Here is a 21973-nt window from a genome sequence, read left to right as displayed (position 1 = left end):
AACAGAACAAGAGATTTAAAAGTAGGAAATACTAAATAAGTTTATAAGCTCACAGTTCGCAGTAGAATAAGTTGCCAAGCGCCACGGTGGCTGATGAACTTGTCATATAATTGTGAACGATGAATCACGTCCGATGGCAATCTATTTATGTCTCGAGATGTACACTTATGCCATAATTCATTACCTAGGAACATGTATGCGATGTTTTCTCAGAAGAGCGTGACGTCACGTCTTCTAAACCTTCATAAGGAAAGTGTGATGCGGAATTGGATTGAGTTCGGAAGCACACTCATTTCCCTTTTTGCCTAACTGAAAACTTTGGCGTGGAGCCAGCGCTCTATCATGGCTGTTCTCATTTTCGTTGCTTATGAAAAATTTTATGAATTTAGCGTATAATTCAAGATAACAATGTAGAGTTATGAGTTAAATATCTACCCACTGTTTTAAGTTAGTCTATTGACTTACATAATAAAAAAACAGGTGTGTAATCAACCAAGATGCTGACACTGAATCTTTCTAATTATATGAAATAGTAGGTTTAGTATATAACTAGGTATAGCAGTTTGTGCTTAGATTATGGCTATCGACTCACCACATTATTCAACTTGATACGTGTTGACATTTGGCATATCTCGGCCTTCCAGAGGCGTATGAAACAAGTCAGGAGTCAGAAAATGACTTATGAGATTTGATTAATGGTTATTCGCTTGGTACATAAAAATGGCATGGCATGGCTGTAATGGCAAGTGATGTTTTTTAATTAATTAAATTAATAAATAAATAAATATTGCCTATAGCAATCAGGGATCATGTACATGACCAATGGTGAAAGAGTTTTTGAAATCGGTCCAGTACTTTCAGAAATTAATGCATTAAAACAAACAAAGTAGTCAACCTTAATAGCTGTGCTAATAGTATAGGTCATAGTAGTAAGATTCAACAATATGTTGACGTTATTTTAATTTGGAATCAAATTGTATGCCTACGAACCTTCACTCAAGTTTCAGTCGAGCGATCGCACAACCTTTACGTTGTAATATAAGCTCTGTAACAACCTTCTATATAAAGTTACAGTCACATAAGATCTGACTCATATTTTACCTTCTGTGTCCTAAAACATTTTGCTGTTATTACCTTTTTGAGAATATTGGTTCTTTAACCTTATATTGCACTACTTTAAAAAGTATCAATTTCAATATCCATAGATAAACATTTTGACTTGTGTAATACGTAATGAAAAATAAAATATTTTTTGAAATTTTTAATTCTTAGAGATTCGTCTATATATAGTGTTCTTAAATCTAAAATCAGTCTAAGCTACTTAACCTGTAAGTGAAGAAGCGAATCTTCGATTTACTATTTACAAGGAGTACAGAAGTTATAATTAACTTCAAAATGAGTTTAATTACTTTTGCAGTCGTTTAACTTTACTTTGATCGACAATTATTAAAGTTATTTTGAAATTTTAAGAACTTGTTTTTTATGATATCTAATAATCATATTTTTTTCGATACACAAATCAGAATTACATAAGTTAAAGTTGAGGAACATTGGAAGCACTAATATTGTCATGATGGTGTTTTAAAATTATTAAAATTCCGTAGTTTCATTCCAATTCCAATAGATCCATACAAGTTTACAATTTAAGTACATTCTTAGCTAAATTATTATAAAAAGTAATAACAATACTGATAATGAAAAAGAGCCATTTAAATAAATGAAAGTTCCGCTGCCTATCTACATCGTACTCAAGGACGTCGAAACCAAATGATTGAAACGATAAGATTTGATATTGAAAGATATTGAAATGGCATCGATACGAGTGGCCTCCCATCTATACTTTCAAAAACGCGTAAGTATCAAGTGTTGGGCAAGACAAATTATGCCTCATTACCTTAAATCCATATGAAATAATCTTAGATCTAATTATGATTAACGAAGACATCATAGTTTCTCCTGAAGCGTTCGTCTCAGTTCCTCCGTGGCCTTAGCTAAATCTTTGTTGCCGTGCAGCCTCCCTTTCCCGCTGAGGTCAGAGCAGTCATCTAGATAATCTTTCGGTGGTTCCGCAGGATATTTGCTGGCAAACTTGGGCCGTGGGATCTTTACGCGTTTCACGTCGCCCAACCAGCTTTCCATTTTAGTCTCTTTTAGGGTTTCTGGGTTACAAAAAGTACCTGAAATAAAACGATATCGATCAACGTTAAGATAAGTGGTACACGACATTCGGTATATGGAGAAATATTTAGTAATAACAACAAACAAAAATGGCAATAAATAACAACTATTATTTATAAACAAACTATGATGTAAACCTCATTGCCAGATTGAGTTCAATATCTATGTTAAGCAGTAATGTCACACACTTAACCTAAATTTTAGAAACAGTTGCGTAAACTAGGATCGTTGGTGTGAAATTGCGAAATGTTGATTACAAATTATATAAAAATCACGTTACGCGGGCGCCGGCACAATGTGTGAGTGTCAATGCCAATGCAATTGATTTCTAGTTTCCACAATGGAGTGGTGACCGTCTTTGGTCTTTATTCTAAAGACATTGTTTATGCGGAGACTGGTTTCGATGTGGGTTAAACAATACAATGATTTAATTGGCTAACATGACGAATGTCGCTTTCGGTATTGTGTAGTGTGCTTGATTTGGACTAATGTGTGTGCAATTTTTTTGTTATATTAGTTACGCACGTGGTTTTTGACTCGTTATAATATATTTTTATAGGCATTTCTTTGTTTGCAATTTACTCGATATCGCTAGAAATGAATGATCGCAATTGACGCTTACGCAATGAACCTACGTGACGGGAACTTTCGCTGGCAATCAATAATAATTAGCTTATAACAATAAAATTATGTTGATGAATATTAATACCGGATAATCTGATTCATTCATTGCGCTTATAATATTAAAACAATAATATTTACGCACGATTAACTTTCTCCAGCGAAAGTGTGTCTAAGCGCAGTGACGATAATATATTTTGACGCTTTCAAAAATCTCAGCTTGCAATTTTGGGATTACCGATACGTAACGATACGCTGACCGTAATTGGAATCGATTAACCACTGAGTTTCGAATATTCATATTTTGGTCCGGTTCATATTTTGTATACCTAATAAACTTTCCAACGTAAAATCGATGCATGAAAATTCATCCCCAGAAATACGGGATAGATAACGTACTAAATAACAAGTTTTACAGTAGAAATAAGCAAACGTGAAATGTATAAAATTCGCTTACTAGGTAAGAATAGATACATATAACATTTCTCCAAGAGTTCTTAGTATTTATGGCTATCGATCGCTGACAAAACTTCGTAATACAATAGGTTAGTTCTTTGTAGATTTCTTGTGCAGAAGCAGCACAACTTTTATTACAACAAATACAATATACCGTAAGATTGAAATCGCTATACTGGCATCAATGTAGTGTTCTAAATAAGCTATTCCATTAATAAGAGCGGGATTGCGCCCAGTTGTAATACGGCGAGGTTTAAACGAATGCCTCGGAAACAATGAGGACAGTCCATTGTGTCGTTTCCGACTTGTTTTCATAAATAACAGACATCCCGCAATTTCAATTCAAATTACTTTAGGTACTACGTATACAATTTTTATGAGTAAAGTTTATTTTTGTTTGTATTTGGGACTGTCTCTGATATGACCCGTGTCATTATAATCCTTTGAAATACCTCTGTGAGATTTTTTTAATAATAATTACACAAATCCTTCTGTCTATTAAACATTATAAACAGAATAGAATAGGACAACAAATAAATTACACCTTATATATAAACAGTATAATTAGTCTTCTAGTAGTTCCTCTACCACACCGACTTAACTATAATAATGATGTATATTACACGGATGTAAATGTTAATTCTGCTAACGACAAATGCAGTTAAGTGGCGTTAAAAACCTCAAACAGTTACCGATATTACAACTACGTTAAAAATATTAATTACCTCCACTTGAGGTATCACGCACTTCACAAGAAGTGTTTATGCTGTATATAATATAACTACCTATATTTAACTGCCGTGAGTCAACAACTCAAACACAGGATTTGCGGTTGAAATTGCACTCGGCTCAAGATAATGTCGTAATCGTTCCGTGAAAGTGGACTGTTAGCGAGTTAAGGAGTTCGCACACTTTTCAAGCTTATTTGTGTCCAGATTCATCGCCTGTACATAATTCAAGTCTTTCTCTGTCCATTTATAAATTGACATCCCGGGTAATTGGATGCCCTTGAAAGCAAATATACGATTTTCTCTATAAGGAGAGTTCGAATAAATTGGACTGTCATAGTGAAGTTAATCCGACCCAACATTGGCGTTAATCCGGAACTCTGGGAAAATAATATCCTGTTTTCCTGTATAGAATCTCAGTTTCAGCTGTCATTCGATTTATAACAAAACAAACATTGAACTAATACTGTATGGTTAAAAATTAGTATAAGCTTCATTATATTTAAAATTCAATTAACTTAAGGATATTACTTATATACTGAGTACATTTTATAATTAATCGTAACTTAGGTACACTGTATTTATTTATGACTGTAGAACGTAATTGTAAGCCTTTCACTGTAAGCTACAATTAAACAGTTTGGTTTGTTTATACCGGCTAGGGCTTACTAAGCCGCATGACTCAGCCGTGGGTGCAATACCGGACCCCCTAACGCTACAGAATGAATCAAAGCGATTAAGGGGGCGCATAAAGCAAAATAACCAATCTTCTATTAGATGATACGTGTAATATGCAAGACCAAATCTAAAAAATAAAATATATATCAAACTAGATGATATGTTCAACGATTCTGTTTAATCAAAAACATAAAATATTAAAATTTACTCGATAAAAAAAAATCACCAAGTTAGCTCTAATTTTCACACTTTTACGTTTTCTACTTGACATGGTAATACTTAGAGCGTATACGCACTATGCGGGTAGCCGTCCGGCTGACCGCAAGCACAATTATGTATGTAATATTCATTTCTATGCGCACTTCGATGCGGCTACCGCAGACCGCACAGTGCGCATAGAAATGAATATTACGTACATAATTATTGTGCTTGCGGTCAGCCGGACGGCTACCCGCAATGCGGCTACCCGCATAGTGCGTATACGCTCTTATTGTGATTTTTTTTTCATAAACAATTATATTAAAACATTTGCAAGATATTTGTCAGAGCATTTTGTGTAATTACTTTTAGTTTTGGTTTTATCTGCGATAAACCACTTTTATCGTGACAAAATCAAACGTTTATCTCGAGAAAAAAGAGCGCCAAAAGTGGTTTATCGCAGATAAAACCAAAACTAAACGTAATTACACAAAATGCTCTGACAAATATCTTGCAAATGTTTTAATATAATTGTTTATGAAAAAAAAATCATAATAAGTATTACCATGTCAAGTAGAAAACGTAAAAGTGTGAAAATTAGAGCTTACTTGGTGATTTTTTTTTATCGAGTAAATTTTAATATTTTATGTTTTTGATTAAACAGAATCGTTGAACATATCATCTAGTTTGATATATATTTTATTTTTTAGATTTGGTCTTGCATATTACACGTATCATCTAATAGAAGATTGGTTATTTTGCTTTATGCGCCCCCTTAAATCGCCGCTGATCCGATACTATTGAACAAGAATGATATACCTACGAGTTTCCCACAGTTAAGATAAATGCGCGCTAGCAATTAAATACGATTTCACAATAGAAACATAAAAATAAATCCAACATAAACATTTAATAGACCTTTTTATTAAATGTTTATGTTGGATATTTGCTTTTTATTTAATCGCTATAGTAAAAAATATTTACTTATTGTATAAATTTACATATCCGATAATGAATTTACTGAATGTATTGATCAGCATCATTGGAATATTTGCATATATACAAAGTAGATATCGCATAAATAGCGAAGTTGCTTTCTCCATTTCTATTACGATCGGTAAAATATGAATCTAACGACATCATACCAATATGATACGAGTGTGTTGCGCTTGAGAGGAACATACCGCGAGATAAATTGGACTTGTCGCGTGCGTCAAACGATTCCGAGCGATCTTACAAGCACGTCCATTTGTAGAATACATATAATGATAGTTGTACGCAATTACACGAAACGGCTTGTACTTTTTATTTTACTTGCAATGAAAGTGGCCATTGTTCATGTGCAATGTTATTGCACTATAGTATGAACTTATAATACTCGTTTTGAGATCATTTGATAAGATTTCATGGTTAAAATAAACCAGGTCCATTTATATAATCGGTGTATTGATCTTTTCTTAACATTGTTCCTATCATAATAATAAAATGCGAAAGTCTGAAACTACAATGGCTTTTAAATACTACAATGGGTCTTAGGAGTATTACGTTTTTCATTCAGAATATTATAGGCATTGTTACAGATCAAAATTGATTTAAAGTGACTAGCTAGCTTTCAGTCGCAATTTAAATTTAAGAGATTGTATCAATTGCTTTATAAAGTAGTAAAAGATGCATACAACATATATAAAATAATATCCACCAAAAGTTATGATATAAAGTGTCCCTAAATAGAAGTTATTAGTTAATTCCGAGGCCATATAAGTCGAGAAGGCTATAAAGCATTCCATGAAGAGGCATATTATGGTCTCATAATAATACGTATGTAGTTCTATCGTGACCAAGTTCTTAATGGCACTCTCATACGTGACATCGTAAATAACATCCAATTAAAGTTACACTTGTCTGACTTTCACCGCGACATATCAGTTTTTTGTATTCCCTTCGTGTGTATGCCGTACCTAATAGACTGAATAAATGATGTACTTTAAAATATCATTACGAATTAAATAGCCATTTCTTCACTTGAGGTCACAATGAGGCTAAATTGTATTTTATAGCTTACTAGCGACCCGCCCCAGCTTCGCACGGGTGCAATACTAAATACACTACAGAAAAACTGTGAACGTTGTACATCTTATATATAAAATTCTCGTATCACAATGTTAGTCTGCTCCTCCGAAACGGGTGGACCGATTCTCATGAAATTTTCTGTGCATATCGGGTAAGTCTGAGAATCGGCCAACATCTATTTTTCACATGTACCACGGGCGAAGCCGGGCCGGGCCGCTAGTAATATATAAAAACATAGCGGCCCGGCCGGCCGGTATCGCCGCAAACGCTACGTCCCGCAATTTTTAAATCTGTAATATCTTCGAAAATATTCACTTAAATCATACGGTGTAAAGGGCCATATAGATCTATATTAAATGAACAATGTATTCAAGGTATTTTATTGGTTAAGGATTAATGCTGTATTGGTGAAAATCGCTTCGAAAATTAGCTATTATTTGTCGTAAAAAGTAAATGGCAAAAAAATGTTATTGTGGGTTATCCATAAGAGATAGACATATACCATCGCGGACTTTTCTGTAGACCTTTTCAATGTGTATAATACTTAGTACATTATTTTGATAAAACTCGTAGGGTTCAGCCTGCGTTTGCAATATAAGCGTAAACAATGTAATTTTTTACGACATCACATTAGAAACCTCAAAAATAACAGTACTTCTCCACTATTTAATGGATGTTATTATACATATAAACCTTCCTCTTGAACCACTCTATCTATTAAAAAAAACCGCATCAAAATCCGTTGCGTAGTTTCAAAGATTTAAGCGTACAAAGGGACATAGGGACATAGGGACAGGGAAAGCGACTTTGTTTTATACTATGTAGTGATTTTTCCTACATATTGTGTATTTTGATGGCATCGTTTTGTTTTTTATTGTTCTCATGTCCAATATTATTTTATTTTAGGTATATTGCTTTCGAACTAACGCAGAGAGCTTGTACCAAATCTCCCGCAGTTATCTGAGTAGAGCAGGTGGCCAGCACGACTACAATAATGATTCTATACTTTCTCAGGACTTCGCCTTTCCGGGGTCATGTGTTTCAAGACATGTAACATACGTTTAATTCGAAAATGGCAAAGTGTACCTGCATAATAGCACCGTCTAATAATTCCGCATTTATGTCAAGGAGTATTTATGTCAAATTGAATTTGTATGGATAATGAGTTTAGATAGGCTTCGCATTTAACCCAGATTTCAGATTATGTGCTAGATTTGTTGATGTCATGATGATAATAATGAAAGAGTTTCTTTTTCTCTATTTCTTTGTCCGTTTTTTCACGGTTCAAATAAAGCACAGATTGGCATAATTTTTTTATAAGTAGTTTATTTTTTATGAACGAAGCAAGTTGAAGCTAGCGATTATAATAATGGACGTAATTGTGTGAGTTAAAAAGTACAATATATGTAGTTTAAATGTCGGATGAATTGAATATAAACGTTTATGCCCAATTTTTAACAAAGAACTATTGTGTCTTGAAATTAATTATGTAACCGCTTACTGGTTGCTCGCGTCTTTATTCTTTTATTACTCAATATGTAATTATCCTTACTTCAGCGAAGTATAAAAGGAAGAGATATGATTTTTGTTGCGAAAGTGACTATTTGAGTTTACCTAGTGTTTCTCAAGATACGATGATATAACGTATCATATGAATAAAAATTTTACGATATCGCGCAAGAAAATTACGAATACTAACAGCTACTTAAGTACAATTAAAGTTTTTAGTTATTATGTTCACTAAGAGCTCTTCATTTATTATACAACGTTAATAAAATAAGTCATAAATAAGAAAAAATGGGCTTGTAAAAACCTCCGCGCAAAAACTTAAAAATCTTTATTTACCAACCGTGATAAGACTACTCCGTTTTTAAAATTGCTTTACCTGTTCAAAACTTGCCAACTGGAAAATTTGAACATTCATATAAAACTTAGGATAGAGCGCATAAGTTACTACCACTCTTGGCTCGGACTTGCGGTGCCAAGTTACGCGAAATTTTAAACTTATTCAATTTCGTAGATGTTTAAATAAGAAGTTATAAGATCGGCACGTGCATTATTGCAAGATAAACAGTATCGTGACAAGTCGCCGTAATTGCGGCCCGTTACAAGTGGTGATAATGAACATGCTCCACTTATCAGCCCCATACGACCGGGGCACCCACTCACTCGTTAATATTGTCTTTACTGTTTACTTATTATCTCATACTTTCTATATAATGATCTTAACCTCAACACCTTTACAGATGCAGTTACCCGTTTATAAGGCATTGGTATTAGTATTTAATGTAGATAAGAAATCTACATTAAATACTAATACCAAATAGCAAAACCACAAGTCAATCTTCTTACTGGAAATCGTGTGCTTATAAAAGAAATATAAGAAAATTTAAATTACTATTTTATTTTTAACCCATGGCTGAGAGCTAGACATAAAAACAACCCCGTGTATAAACACAGAAGAGCGGTACAATAAAACATTACGAGATACGACCTTTGCTCCCGCTTAATTAATTTTACGTGATCCACGAAATTGTTTCCGTGTTATAAAACAATTCATAACAATTATTCAAATATAGCTGCAAATATAACGCGCAAACTCATTAAGTTAATATGGGGCAGCGGCCGGTCCGCACTCCGCTGTAACATTTTAATTAGCCCATAACAGATGGCCTGGCTGCACCGCCCTTTAAAATTGTATGCTAAAAATTTGTGAAATTTATAACTGGTAAAAATAAACATTATTAATGTCGTGAGTCTTAAGGCGAAATTAGGTCGAGGGTTCGAGAGTGTGAGTGTAATTTATTTGCATTGCATTGACAACATGCCAGACATCTTCAGTAGGATACACCTTTTTAAAATAAATAATGATAGAAAATGTTCTAGATACCGATTTCAAGAATTATGGTTTGCTATTATGTAGAAGAGAAGTAAGAGATAGAGGAGTTATCCATTTATACATTGTTCCGTAATGTTTTAGTTATGGTTTTCTAAATATTCTCCACGATCAAGCCATATCTACCATAAAATATTATGAGAGCTATATAAGAATTTTTTATATGCAAAATTATTTCGCAGACAAGAAATTTATTATTGGCTAAGTGGTGAAACGATAAATTATACAATTTGTTCGCTGTATAATTTATCGTTTCACAAAAGTCAACAGAGACCATACAGAGACCAATACAAGTTTCTCGTTGAACCCGAGAGGTGCCCGCTCGTTTTAAATAATTCACCGTTTTCTATCGTTTATGAAAATAAGAAAGTTGTGTGTGGTCTATTATGATGTATAATAAAGCAATACAACGGTTAACGGCCGGGATGTTTGGTTAGCGGGACCCGGCGCGGCCGGCGGCGCGTCTCATCCTACCGATCAATCTTGCGTTTTACATCAATAATTAATTATGACATGTCTATCGATACAAAGCATTATTATTGTACGGGATAGTGGTAGGTACGGCAATGCCATAGCTTATATTACCCACTTACCAACAATGGATGCTAACTTCAACTATCAGTGCAAAAAGTATTTCAATTTAAAGCCCCAGTTTGGTATAAAAATTGTGCGATAAATTTGCCACAGAATAAAAATAGTTCACGTTTTACATCGATAATAAAGCCGTCATAAATAAATACTCATTTTGTTTGAACTTTCATACTAAGTTTATAACAATAGATTATGCACCTTTTTCCGACGTATTATATTTTAATGGATTAGATAAGTTTCCGATAAGCGTGTCTAACCCCTGCTATCATTGTGGCTTGTAGTGATAATAATTCAGTCTTGTCTATGGATAATGCATCTTTGTTGTTAGTAGATCACGATTTACGAACCGCTAATAAACAATGCACGAGATACGGCACTTTCCCAAAGAAACTGAGGGTACTGCCCTTCACTTCTTCAAATAAGCCGTAAAAGGACACCAACACCTTAAGCCTTTACGAAAATATAGACTGAAGTTTATTTTTAAAAAATAATTATCAGTAGGTACCGGTTGCTACTATCTCTGAATCATTTCAAAATCGATAATACTTTTTTTATCGTTTAATAAGTGTCATCGTTACTATTTCAATATTCTTATGAATAGTAATAGAAACTCACAAAATAATAAGTTTTAATTTTCCATGAAAGGGCCGATCATTTGAGGGTATATTGTATAAACCTACTTACAATGTATAAAGGTTTTGAAATAACAATAATGTTTAGCTATTGATTTAACATGAACAAACACAAAACAATAGACATCCATTGTGACCAATTTATAGGTTAAGGATAATTGTGTGAAGGTGTGTAAAAAGTTAAAAGTGACATTAGATATAACGATTAAAATTAACCACTACATAACAATGGCCAAAAACAGAATTGAACCGAGCGTGCTTCCACATGTTACACAAGTAAAAAAGTTGACTGAAGTAGTGATTGTTTATATCCCGACACGCTGGATCAATGTTGGCAATGAACAGGTAAAATACGACAATCGAAACATTAACCTCGATTTAAGATTGACTCACCTGTCACGGCTATCCTCTTTACTACAATAACCAACACTGGTTTCTATTTGTAAACAAGTTGGTGTGAGAGAAAATAACAAAAGACGTGCGCGCCAGTCGCCGTTCAGAGCAAGACTGGTCTACCAGCCGCGACTGTTTCTCTGTGCAAATCGAGTTCACTCCACACTCTCTTGGGCCAATCGACCACTGCATATGGAGTACGATAAGCAATAAAACGCCATATGGTAGGCATTAGGTAGTAAATCTCCGAGGTAATTTCACCGCCACCCACGCTTCCCTTTAATTGCCCAAGTAACCGTATTGTTACGTTCAAACTTTGACTTCATGCGCCTCGTTAAAGAGTGATTTAGAAAGCTCGTAACTATTGCCAATATTGATCCAGCGATAAGGCTGCAACTATTAACACGACTAAATACCTATATTTGACATACTTAAAAAAATTAAGACTTTTCTAATAATTGTCAATGGCAAATCGAAATCTTCTGAATGATATAAGCATCTGAATGTAAGAAAATCACACTAAAATAATTAAAAATAACAAACGCTTTAATTTCCAGATAATAATTAGTTTTGGTCATGTTGGGTATCCAAATACCAAATGTCAAATGTATCAAAATCTCCGCAATTCTAATAAGTTTATAACTTTATAAATAATTCATTTCTACTGTGAAAGTAGTTATTATATAAACAGTAGGTACTGAGGTAACAGGATACATCGAGACATTATCAATAACGACTTAGCTTAGCTGTATTTCCTAAAGATTCAGGTCTTTTGACCCATGTTTTCGAAAGGTAGTGGAATCAGATTTTCTTTGCATTACCAAAATATGTATAAAACAAACTAGAACTACGTGATAATGAGAGTCTTTGCCTAGAAAAAATGCATTCAAATTTTGAACCTCTTCGTGAAACTGGTAGTATTGTACCATTACTTCGATCCCGTTTGATTTACAAAGATTTATGGCAGGATTTTAAAGTACGGCTTAATTTTGATGTCTATAATTAAATTGTTTTTATCATCTCCGTTAGTTCCCACGGCCCGAACATCTGCCCCAAACTGGACAAACCGGAAACTTTAGAGCTCTCCAGTGCGTTTCTTGAACCACATATCCTTTGCTTTTTCATCAACATCTATAATGGCTGATCACGCCTCCAATAGGTTGGAGTCAATTCAAATTTCCTCCTTCTTTTCTTTTGTTATCCTGCATTGTATAAATCATAAGTTTTGATCATTCACATCATAAAAAGGATCTCAACACGAAAACATTTAAATTTAATCTTAATAAGATTATAAATATTGAAAGACTTCAGCATTTCAATACTTTCATATATTTATACTATCACATACCTTTTACTGAAATAAACTTGAAGAAGAAAGAAATTTTGACAAAATAATATTATTGAACACAACAATTGCAATGTATTTAAATTAAGACCAGAATGAATTTACTTCTATGTATGCCTTAAACACTTGCACCTATTTGATAATTCCGTTCTAATGTTACCACATGTCATTGTTTGTAACGAAAATGTATGTCTTTATGTAACTCTCCCGTTACTCGAACTAAGTGATTATTGTCAAAAATATGAAACGTAATACGCATGCGCAATGTTGTTGCGCGTTTTATTGCATCGTAAAGCTTATAAAGTAATAATAATTTACAGTGCAAAATCTTGCTTCAATGGATGAAAATAGAGATACGTTTGAAATTTAAATTTAGGCATTTCAACATTTGACTGCATTTGCTAGTATTTAGTTCTGATGAATATCAATTTTCAATTTCTAATGTTTTATCGTTTAGTTTTTCAAACACACAGGAAGGATAAAGTGAGGCCTGAGGGTTATAATATTGCAAAATGTTTGTTTTACGACTGGACTTTACCTACGTACGCAACTGTAGTAAAATTTAATATACCTAAAGCTTTATCAAAGACACAAAGGATATTGAAAAATATAAAGGCCAAGTCGTGCATAATAGCTAATAAATTAACATTTTAATCGAATTTAAGTATATGGCTAATATTTGCAACATTCGTAAATTTTACATCTAAGCACAGTTAATCGCCGCTACCTTTTCATAAAGCTAACGGGTGTTGATTTGGACCACAGATTAAACATTTAAGCATCTACATAGTAATATTACTTATAATTGACCGCGCTTTGTGGGAAAGATAGCGTTATTTGGAGATAGGCAACTCACGTCTTCTGTTATCTATGAAATAACGGGCATTCGATGCTCGACAGATAAGAAATGCACTAAATTGTGATTTATATATCATATTAATAATTTGCAAACAGTCCTGACTCGGAAGATATTTGTAATATTATGATATCAACGGTTTGAATCATCATTAAATCGTCTTTGTTGTTTCAGCTATAAATTCATTCAGCAGTCGCAATTTTTTATTCATCACATATGATATCAAAAGCCTGGCGTATCAATAGATGATAAAAAACACACTTTTTTTACTGTTCTAAAATTATAGTAGTGTTATTATCGATAATTTCAATTCGGGAATATCCATCATATCATATCTGCAATTGTAATATTATATAATATATTAATATGTAATTAAAACAATTGCTGTATGCAGAATAAAATGTGTCTAAAACCACAATTGTATGAACAATAGGTATACATTAGAGTCAGGGTAAGCAATGTTCAGGGTGTGCGTTACGAGGTCGTTTTTAGTGCGGTTGGGATATGGTTATGTTCGCATTGTCACACCGCACGCTGCGAACTCACATCATAAACTCAAACAAAAGACAATCAACATTTTATTATTCTCACGGAATATAACATTTGTGATGCATATTATTGCGTGGAATAAATTTTATACCACCTCTAAAGTACGCAAAGTTGCAACCTATCACAAAATTTAATTAATAATATTACAAAAACTCAATGAAAATAAAATATGAATGCACCCGTCCACGACCACTCGGACGTTTGGCGCGGTATCGTTTTAGCGCGTGTCGTCGATCCACGATGCTATCTCATTGTTTATAGAGAACGCTAACAAGACGCACCATGTCGAGGCCGTCCCCAGATACAGGACCTAGATAATAGGAGATATTGTAAGAAATAACAATCTCGTCATGCTGCTGAACATTCCACGCCATTACGCGTGCACGCAATGATAACTTACGGCAGTCCGCCATTTAAGGTGCCATTTATTGATTATGATATTATGTATTTATGTAATTATTATTATTGTCATTTTAAATGCCACATCAAGTATCTACTTAACATCTTCTATCAACATTATTGGAGTGACCTTATTATATCGAACCGTAACATGGAGCGTGCCGCAACAGGCAGCACAGTCGATAGAAAGTTGACAAAACGTTAATACAATGACGCTAATTTTATGCAATTTCTTTAACTTGTACAAATGTAGTAACCGTTTCTTTACTGTTCGTTACGTAGATATGTACTTCGAAGACCACACAATTTTTTAAAAATTACTGTTTTGTTACATGCTATCTCATATTTCAACATAGGACCAGGTACGTATAATTAATATTCTCTTTGCATTCTAGCTCGGAACTGCCATTAAATATTTCTTTCGTAATCAACAATGTATGCTAGATATTCTTCTTTCATTTGTAGTTCCTATGCTCCTTATTCTCCATACAGCTAAAATTATTAATCAAGTATGATTATAATAGGCCGCAAATGTTGCTTCAATCTAGTATAACCTTCTGGCATACTGACAGTCATTTTATTTAAGAACGAGCTGTTATAAAGAATAGCTATTCGAGAGCTAGGGGAATAGGGAACAGTTGACAGCGCTGCTGTTCTGGCTAGATTCAGGTGCTGAGTGAGTGTGATGTTTCAGTGCGGCTACCTCGAGGGGCTGCGCTCATCACTCGGTGGCTGGACGCAGAAAGTTAAATCATGGTACTGGGGACGACCTCTAGTAAGTGGCCCGGCCTTCCACCGTCGGAATAATCAGCGATCTGTCCTAGCACATTGACGATTATTACTTTTGCACGATATCTATTAAATTCCTTTTTCAAAATTCTCGCTTTAAAATCGGAAGGATTGCTTGATGTTAGAAACTTCTGTTACCACTTTTGTTATTGTTGCACATTATATTTTGTCGATACCTATGTTAGTTTTATGTTCGATTCGGAGTAGTTTTACGCACATTTATTTCCATTTCGGTTATTTTTCATTTCGTCTGTCTTTTTTGTTAGCCTGTAGAGATGGATGAGAGTAATATTGTGCATGAAACAGTTTTGTAGCTATCGAGTCTATTCGACCGGATATTTCGAAAATATTTAGATCGGCTATACTTCTAAAATATTTCGTGATTGTGACGAACGGCCAATTGAAATTAATGCATGGATTTGAATTTGAGTTTCAGATTTGATTTTGTTTATCGTTTTATAAATGGTCAATGCTACTCTTTATTTATTTATTTTATTTGCTGCGCAATTTTCATTTTCTAAATCGGCTCTGTTCCTATATAAATATGCTAATTGGTTTAAAGACTCCTCATGAAACCAAAACCGACACTTGTATAATACGTTTGTACCACGCCACCGAGTGATCGAAAAGCATGATTATATGCCTCCAGCTCACATCTCACTTACAGCTTCTCGATACATTCAACATACGGACCATTTACATTCCTGTAACTGAGAGGCACAAGGTCTTTGTGAATAATTCCAGATAACTCAGGAGAACTCCTTCCCTCTGCCACCCAGCTACACTATCCTATATTAGAGCACAAAGTTGTTTTAGAGGCTGAAGATTTTGCTGTTAGAGTAGCGTCACAGTTTAGTATGAATGTTGTATATAGTATGTATTAGGAAGTCTTATTTAGTTAGAAAGTAAGTACTCTTGTGAATATTTTAAAGAAGTTTTAGAAGTTACTGTTGAAGCCTCAATCAAGTAATTCTTACTAACAAAGTCATGTGTACATTTCCTTTGTGTATAAATTTCTTATCTTTTAACAGGAACTAGCTCACAAATTATCGCGTAGTTTCGACATGAAGGAAGAGGGAGGTGCATTGTTAGAAGATCGGGGAGGCATACGAAGGCACCAATCTATGCAACGATTACAACACGGGGAAGGCCAAGGGGATGAGAGTCGTTCTGCAAGAGTCGTGCCAGACCATCATGGGAATCTACATATTACTGTCAAGAAGACTAAACCAATCCTGGGTATTGCTATTGAAGGCGGGGCGAACACTAAGCATCCGCTACCGAGGATCATTAATATTCATGTAAGTAAATTTTCAAAATAATACAAATCTATGATATCTTGTGCATAAATTAGAACAACAGGAAAGAAAATTTATTTCCATAATCTCAAACTTCGAAAACAAGGTTAAAATTTTTAAGTTGAGAAATATGGGAGATTGACCAGAATAATGTCCCCTTACAGCTTCAAATACTTTAACTAAATTAGGTATATCGTGAAACTTATTCATTAGCATTATGACGAGTTTATAAACTGGATAAGAGTTAATGTATTTTCAATGAAACTGTTACTTTAAAATGGTACTTACGTTAAGAAAACCTTTCCAATTTTATGTAAGATGGATTACCCATTCTGTGAATGATTTTAATTTCGATAAAACTTATTTTCTTCAGGTTTCATTAAGATTTTTCATGCACTTCCGCAATTATAAAGTTCTTAAAGTCAATAACAATGCGCGTCACAATTCCCTAGCTATATTTTAATGATTGAAATTCAAGGAGCACGGTTCAGCGTACGAGGCGGGCGGCTTGGAAGTGGGTCAATTAATACTCGCGGTGGACGGACATCGCGTCGAGGGAATGCAGCATCAGGAAGTGGCCAGGCTTATAGCCGAGTCGTTTGCACAGAGAGATAAACCAGTTAGTAAATTGGATGATAATATACAATGTGTACTTGTGTGTTAATTTACGTAAAGTGTTTTAAATATGTTTGATTGTGATTTGTGAAAAGTTCAATCTACAAGAAATAATATAAAATATAGAAAATCCGATTAAAATACACATGCCACCCTATAACTTTAATCATACAAAATTTCTCTCTTTCAGGAAATCGAGTTTCTAGTTGTGGAGGCGAAAAAATCGAACCTTGAACCAAAGCCAACCGCACTAATATTTCTGGAGGCCTAACATCTACTGTCCCTCCCCGCCAGCGACCCGCCGGCCGCGCTGGGCAGCGCGACGCCGGGGGTCGACCTCACCGCGCACACCACGGAATAGCCAACTCCAACCTGCGCTGCCACATGCTCTTCTAAACGGGATACTGACTCTATACGCGCCTGCGTCTTCTTTCAGAGCAATTATTGCGACGTGAGACTCAAGTGTCGCCAAACGACAGTTACTAAGAAAATAACAATTGCTCGATTATCACGTCAGGCGCTTAGTCAGTATACGTTCGCTCTACGAATTCAATCCGAACGAATGAATGAAATTAGACGTGCAACGGACTGAAATGAGAAAGTCACGCAGGTTCTGTGAAGGCTTATACAAAATTAATGGCACAAGGGAGGCGAATAAATATATCAAAAAATAATATGAAAAAATTACTCACAAAGCACACTGCCCAATAAATCGGTTCTCGAAATGAATTGTCCCACTTCTCCACCGGGATTTTATGGGTAGTAAAACAAATTTTGGAACTTGTTTTCTAGAATATAGAAATTACCAATTTTACCAGTAGATGGTGACTGAATTTTATAACAATGTTCTACTTTTACTAAAACATCATAAATTAATCTAAAACATTTTAAATAAACTCATAACTTCACGAGTAAAATTCGCAGGTAGGTTTGTTCAATACATCACGATTAAACGAATAGAACTAGAATGTAAAGTCGCGAGGATAACATAGTTTTGCTAACATAGATTGGCATTGGTGCTACGGGTAACTGATCATCTTAAATATTATTTTGTAACATTCGATCGCTTTCATATTAGCATCACTAAAGTTACTTAGAGCTTCGCGTACATTTCATTAAAGATTTCGCGTCATCCATGTGCCATCAACGTTGCATCGAGTACTATTTAATACGCGGGTCATCTCATCCCAGGTCGTTGTATCGACGGTAGACTTAGATAGGCCCTAGAGCATCATCACGACAGCGGTAGAGCAGAGCTTGTAGCACGCGGCGCTCACTGAGCAAGCTGTTTGCAGTAACGATCAACATCAACATTAACAATCGACTGACACAATACTTTTCACCGAAAACAATGAAGAATGTCAATGATGACATATAATATGTTACAGTATTAATAATGAAACCCTAACAAAAGTAATTCACATAAAATTTCCCACCATCCTCAATTATAGACCAGTTTGCTTGGTAAAGAAAACATAGGAGCGCCTAGCATGTCATTCCATAAGGTAGTTAAGCGGTGAGTTTAGGAGGTTATGGCGGAGAGGGATTTAGCCCACTCTTTTATTTAATGTATACAAATATATAATTAATTGGTGTGTGCAATATAATAAATTTTATGTTAGATGTTAGTTATTAATGAGCCTGTGTCAGTTTTATGTCAGTCCTAATCGATAGATTTCAGTAAAGATAAAAAAACATGGCTATTAGTTGCTTTGCTTTTGAGTAAAATGCAATAGCTGAAATTACATTCAGTCTTTTCAATAACTAAAGGTCGAGAACCTTATCAGCGGATAACAAAAATATGGGCGTATTGTAAAAGGTTATATTATGAAATTAATGATGAAGAGACTGAATGGAAATTTTCTTTCGTTTCTCAATTGTATTCGGCTATGGAAAATAATATTAATCAGTCATTGTCGTTCTCGCTGATGCTTGTAATCAATGTACATGTGTAGATAATGAATTGTCACTACTATATAACCCACAAATGTACCTATTTACTACATAAGTGTTGTAACCAGTCATATTTAAAGTTTTATCTGAGATGCATTTAAATTGTAAATATATATATAATGTGCTCGTTCAATATTACATAAGCTGTAAATACGAGTTACTGTAAAATACTTATATATTTATTATGATATTTCAAGTTAGTGCCAAAAGCATACAATCCTTCAACTATGTATTGTTGTACAGTAAAAAAGACAAATGCAGTTTTCTATTCCGAAGTTATAGACCGCTATTTCACAAGATACGCTTTTTAATATTAGGATTTGTATAATTAGCTATGTAAATTGACAAAATATAAACGGCATATTTATAATTTATTTTTAAAATATATTTAATTGTAAAAATAATATTATCTTTTAATAAATTGCATGTTCTATTCATATATTATAGCTTTTAGATCATTTGAAACCATCAAAACTTAACTTTAATTTGAAAATTAAAAAAAGTTATATTTTATCATTTGGACGGTTATCTTTTCAAATTGATGTACTCAATTAACTAAAAAATGTATGATAATTATTAATTACTCATAATTATCTGAATTCTGAATGATAGCATTACCGATCGAGTAGTTTCAAATTTTTGTTTATTGGTATGAATAGAGAAGAAATTATATTTATTGATTAAAATACTTACGTAGTTTGTGTCATTATATTACAATATTAAGAGTTTATATTATCTAATTCTTTGCTTTGATATCAATTAAATATTTTAGGAAATCGGTATGTTATATTTTATAAAGATTAAAGTACTTTAAAGTATTCGCGACAAATGTCAATTCATTTAACAAAGCAATGTTAAAATATATTTTAGTGCCTATTTAATAGGTTATATTAGTTTAGCCATAACAAATGATATACGAATAATAAAGCATAGAACAATCACTATTTTGTTTGTCGTCTTGTCCACAGTATAAAAACAAAATGAATCCATAGTGCAGACTGTTACATTAATTCCCAAGTCACTTGCACAAGATGTTATTATGAAGCTGCCTTAACCGTTGTGCTAGGTATATTAATTAATAACAAATATGACAAATAATTATTTTAATAGAAAAGAATTATCTATATTTTCATTTACACACAACTCGTAACCAGTGTTAAAGTATTTAAATTCTAAATGCATTAAACGCTTTCCAATGATGTTTTTTTTGTATCTCGATTTTTATTGCTTGTCCAGCAAATTCCTATCTATTCTATACCGTCCATTTATTTTTCCTTAGTTGACCTAATTAATGTGATTATTGTGAATAATATAAGGACTTAGCTCCTGAACGTTTTTAAACTTAATTAGGTTAAATACAATTACCTATACTTCGCGCTGGCATTATGTTGGAAAGATCTATATTGTAGTTCGTTGTTAAGTTTGCCGTTGATAACAAAAATATATTGTTACCTAGATAATAATTGTTTTGTTTTATTTATTCCCTGTGCCTACACGAAAGTTTTCAAAAACATTGTGTATAAAAATCGTACGTTGATTTAAAACTGAGATTTTATTAGAGTAGCACACTTGTAAACTATTCGCAATATGGGCATTCGATGGCAAGGAAAATTCGTTAATTAAATAAATGTCCATAATGCTGATTATAAATGTTATCGTAAGAAGTTAACGAAGACAGTATTCTAAAATTAAATACAAAGAGGATAATAAAGAGCTACTTTTAAGCGTTAACAAAGCTGTACATTATTACAGTCGGTTGAAATATCTGCATTAAACAATGTTATAAACAATGATTTGTTTATACGCAATAATACATAAATCATTTCACTTTCTTAAAGCAACTATCTTGATTTATAGCATTGTGTTGAGTTGAGTTAAGTGTTGCTAAGGTTTTCAATTCCAAAAATATAGTCTGTATGGTACATTATCATAGTAAGAACAAATTTGTTCAAAAATTTATTAATCAAGAGACAAAAGAAAGTGTTAATTTACTTTGGCATTGACATACGTATTACGTATATCTTTGGCACATTAAGGACATCGCAATGTAATTAGTTGTAACGTTAAATAATCGAAAAGAAATGAAAAACATTCGACGTCAAATGACGCCACATAATTTTATCAGTGACACGAAATTACCAAAACATTTATTGTTTTGGAATAATTGTGTAAACATAAAACAATCAAGATAAACTTAAGCACGTCCTACGAGTATAATGGGCGGGGATTTTATGGGTTTAATTTCCAATAGCCCGTTTTCAAAATTATTTAAATATTGTGGTGGCTATTTTCTCCATACCAACGGTCTTGTCTGTTTTCTCTCATTATCCTGAGAGAAAACAGACAAGACCATTGGCAAGGCATTGAAATTCTGAAATCCCTACTTAATATTATAAATGCGAAAGTAACTCTGTCTGTCTGTTACGCTTTCCCGCTTAAACCTCTCAACCGATTTTGATGAAATTTGACACAGACAATCTTTAGACCCTGAGAAAGAACATATAGGCTACCTTTTATTGCGAAATATGTACCACGGGCGAAGCCGGGGCGGACCTCTAGCGCTAGTATATGATTTGATGATTCTTTAAGCGCGTTGAGAGTGAAATTTCAAGGTTGCGTCACGGCAATACCGTCATGGAGTAAGGCGATGGTATTTTGGTATCTTTTAAATCTTGCTAAAGAAGTTTCACTTCTGACACATGTGCTCAACACAAACGCTCTTTTTCTA

At 33.7% G+C, this 21973-nt stretch overlaps 2 protein-coding genes across 2 annotated transcripts in view; one reads left to right on the top strand and one right to left on the bottom strand.

Annotated features, from left to right (window-relative positions):
* Positions 1–20695, top strand: part of dysc (whirlin protein dyschronic) — a 67717-nt gene extending 47022 nt beyond the window's left edge. Inside the window, exons 16-18 of the mRNA XM_090111761.1 lie at positions 16411–16680; positions 17156–17296; positions 17483–20695. Of these exons, the coding sequence (XP_089967887.1) occupies positions 16411–16680; positions 17156–17296; positions 17483–17563 (492 nt within the window). The 3' untranslated portion in view covers positions 17564–20695. The remainder of the gene's footprint in view (positions 1–16410; positions 16681–17155; positions 17297–17482) is intronic.
* Positions 1247–11608, bottom strand: LOC149910250 (uncharacterized). The gene is made up of 2 exons (XM_090111752.1): positions 11442–11608; positions 1247–2177 (listed from the first exon to the last, which is right to left on the bottom strand). Exon 2 carries the CDS (start codon positions 2137–2139, stop codon positions 1945–1947), a length of 195 nt encoding a protein of 64 aa, XP_089967878.1. The 5' UTR covers positions 2140–2177; positions 11442–11608; the 3' UTR covers positions 1247–1944.
* Positions 20696–21973: the final 1278 nt, after the last annotated feature.

This window comes from Colias eurytheme, chromosome 2, assembly GCF_061535395.1.
Source record: "Colias eurytheme isolate Ceu_HAF_F1 chromosome 2, ilColEury1 Martin Lab GWU primary, whole genome shotgun sequence".
NCBI classification, from domain to species: domain Eukaryota; kingdom Metazoa; phylum Arthropoda; class Insecta; order Lepidoptera; family Pieridae; genus Colias; species Colias eurytheme.
The sequence above is the reverse complement of the archived record's forward strand: the minus strand, read 5'-3'. Positions and strand labels throughout refer to the sequence as shown.

Coding starts and splice junctions, on each gene's coding strand:
- LOC149910250 (XM_090111752.1), bottom strand. CDS start 2,139: ATGGAAAGCTGGTTGGGCGACGTGAAACGCGTAAAGATCCCACGGCCC.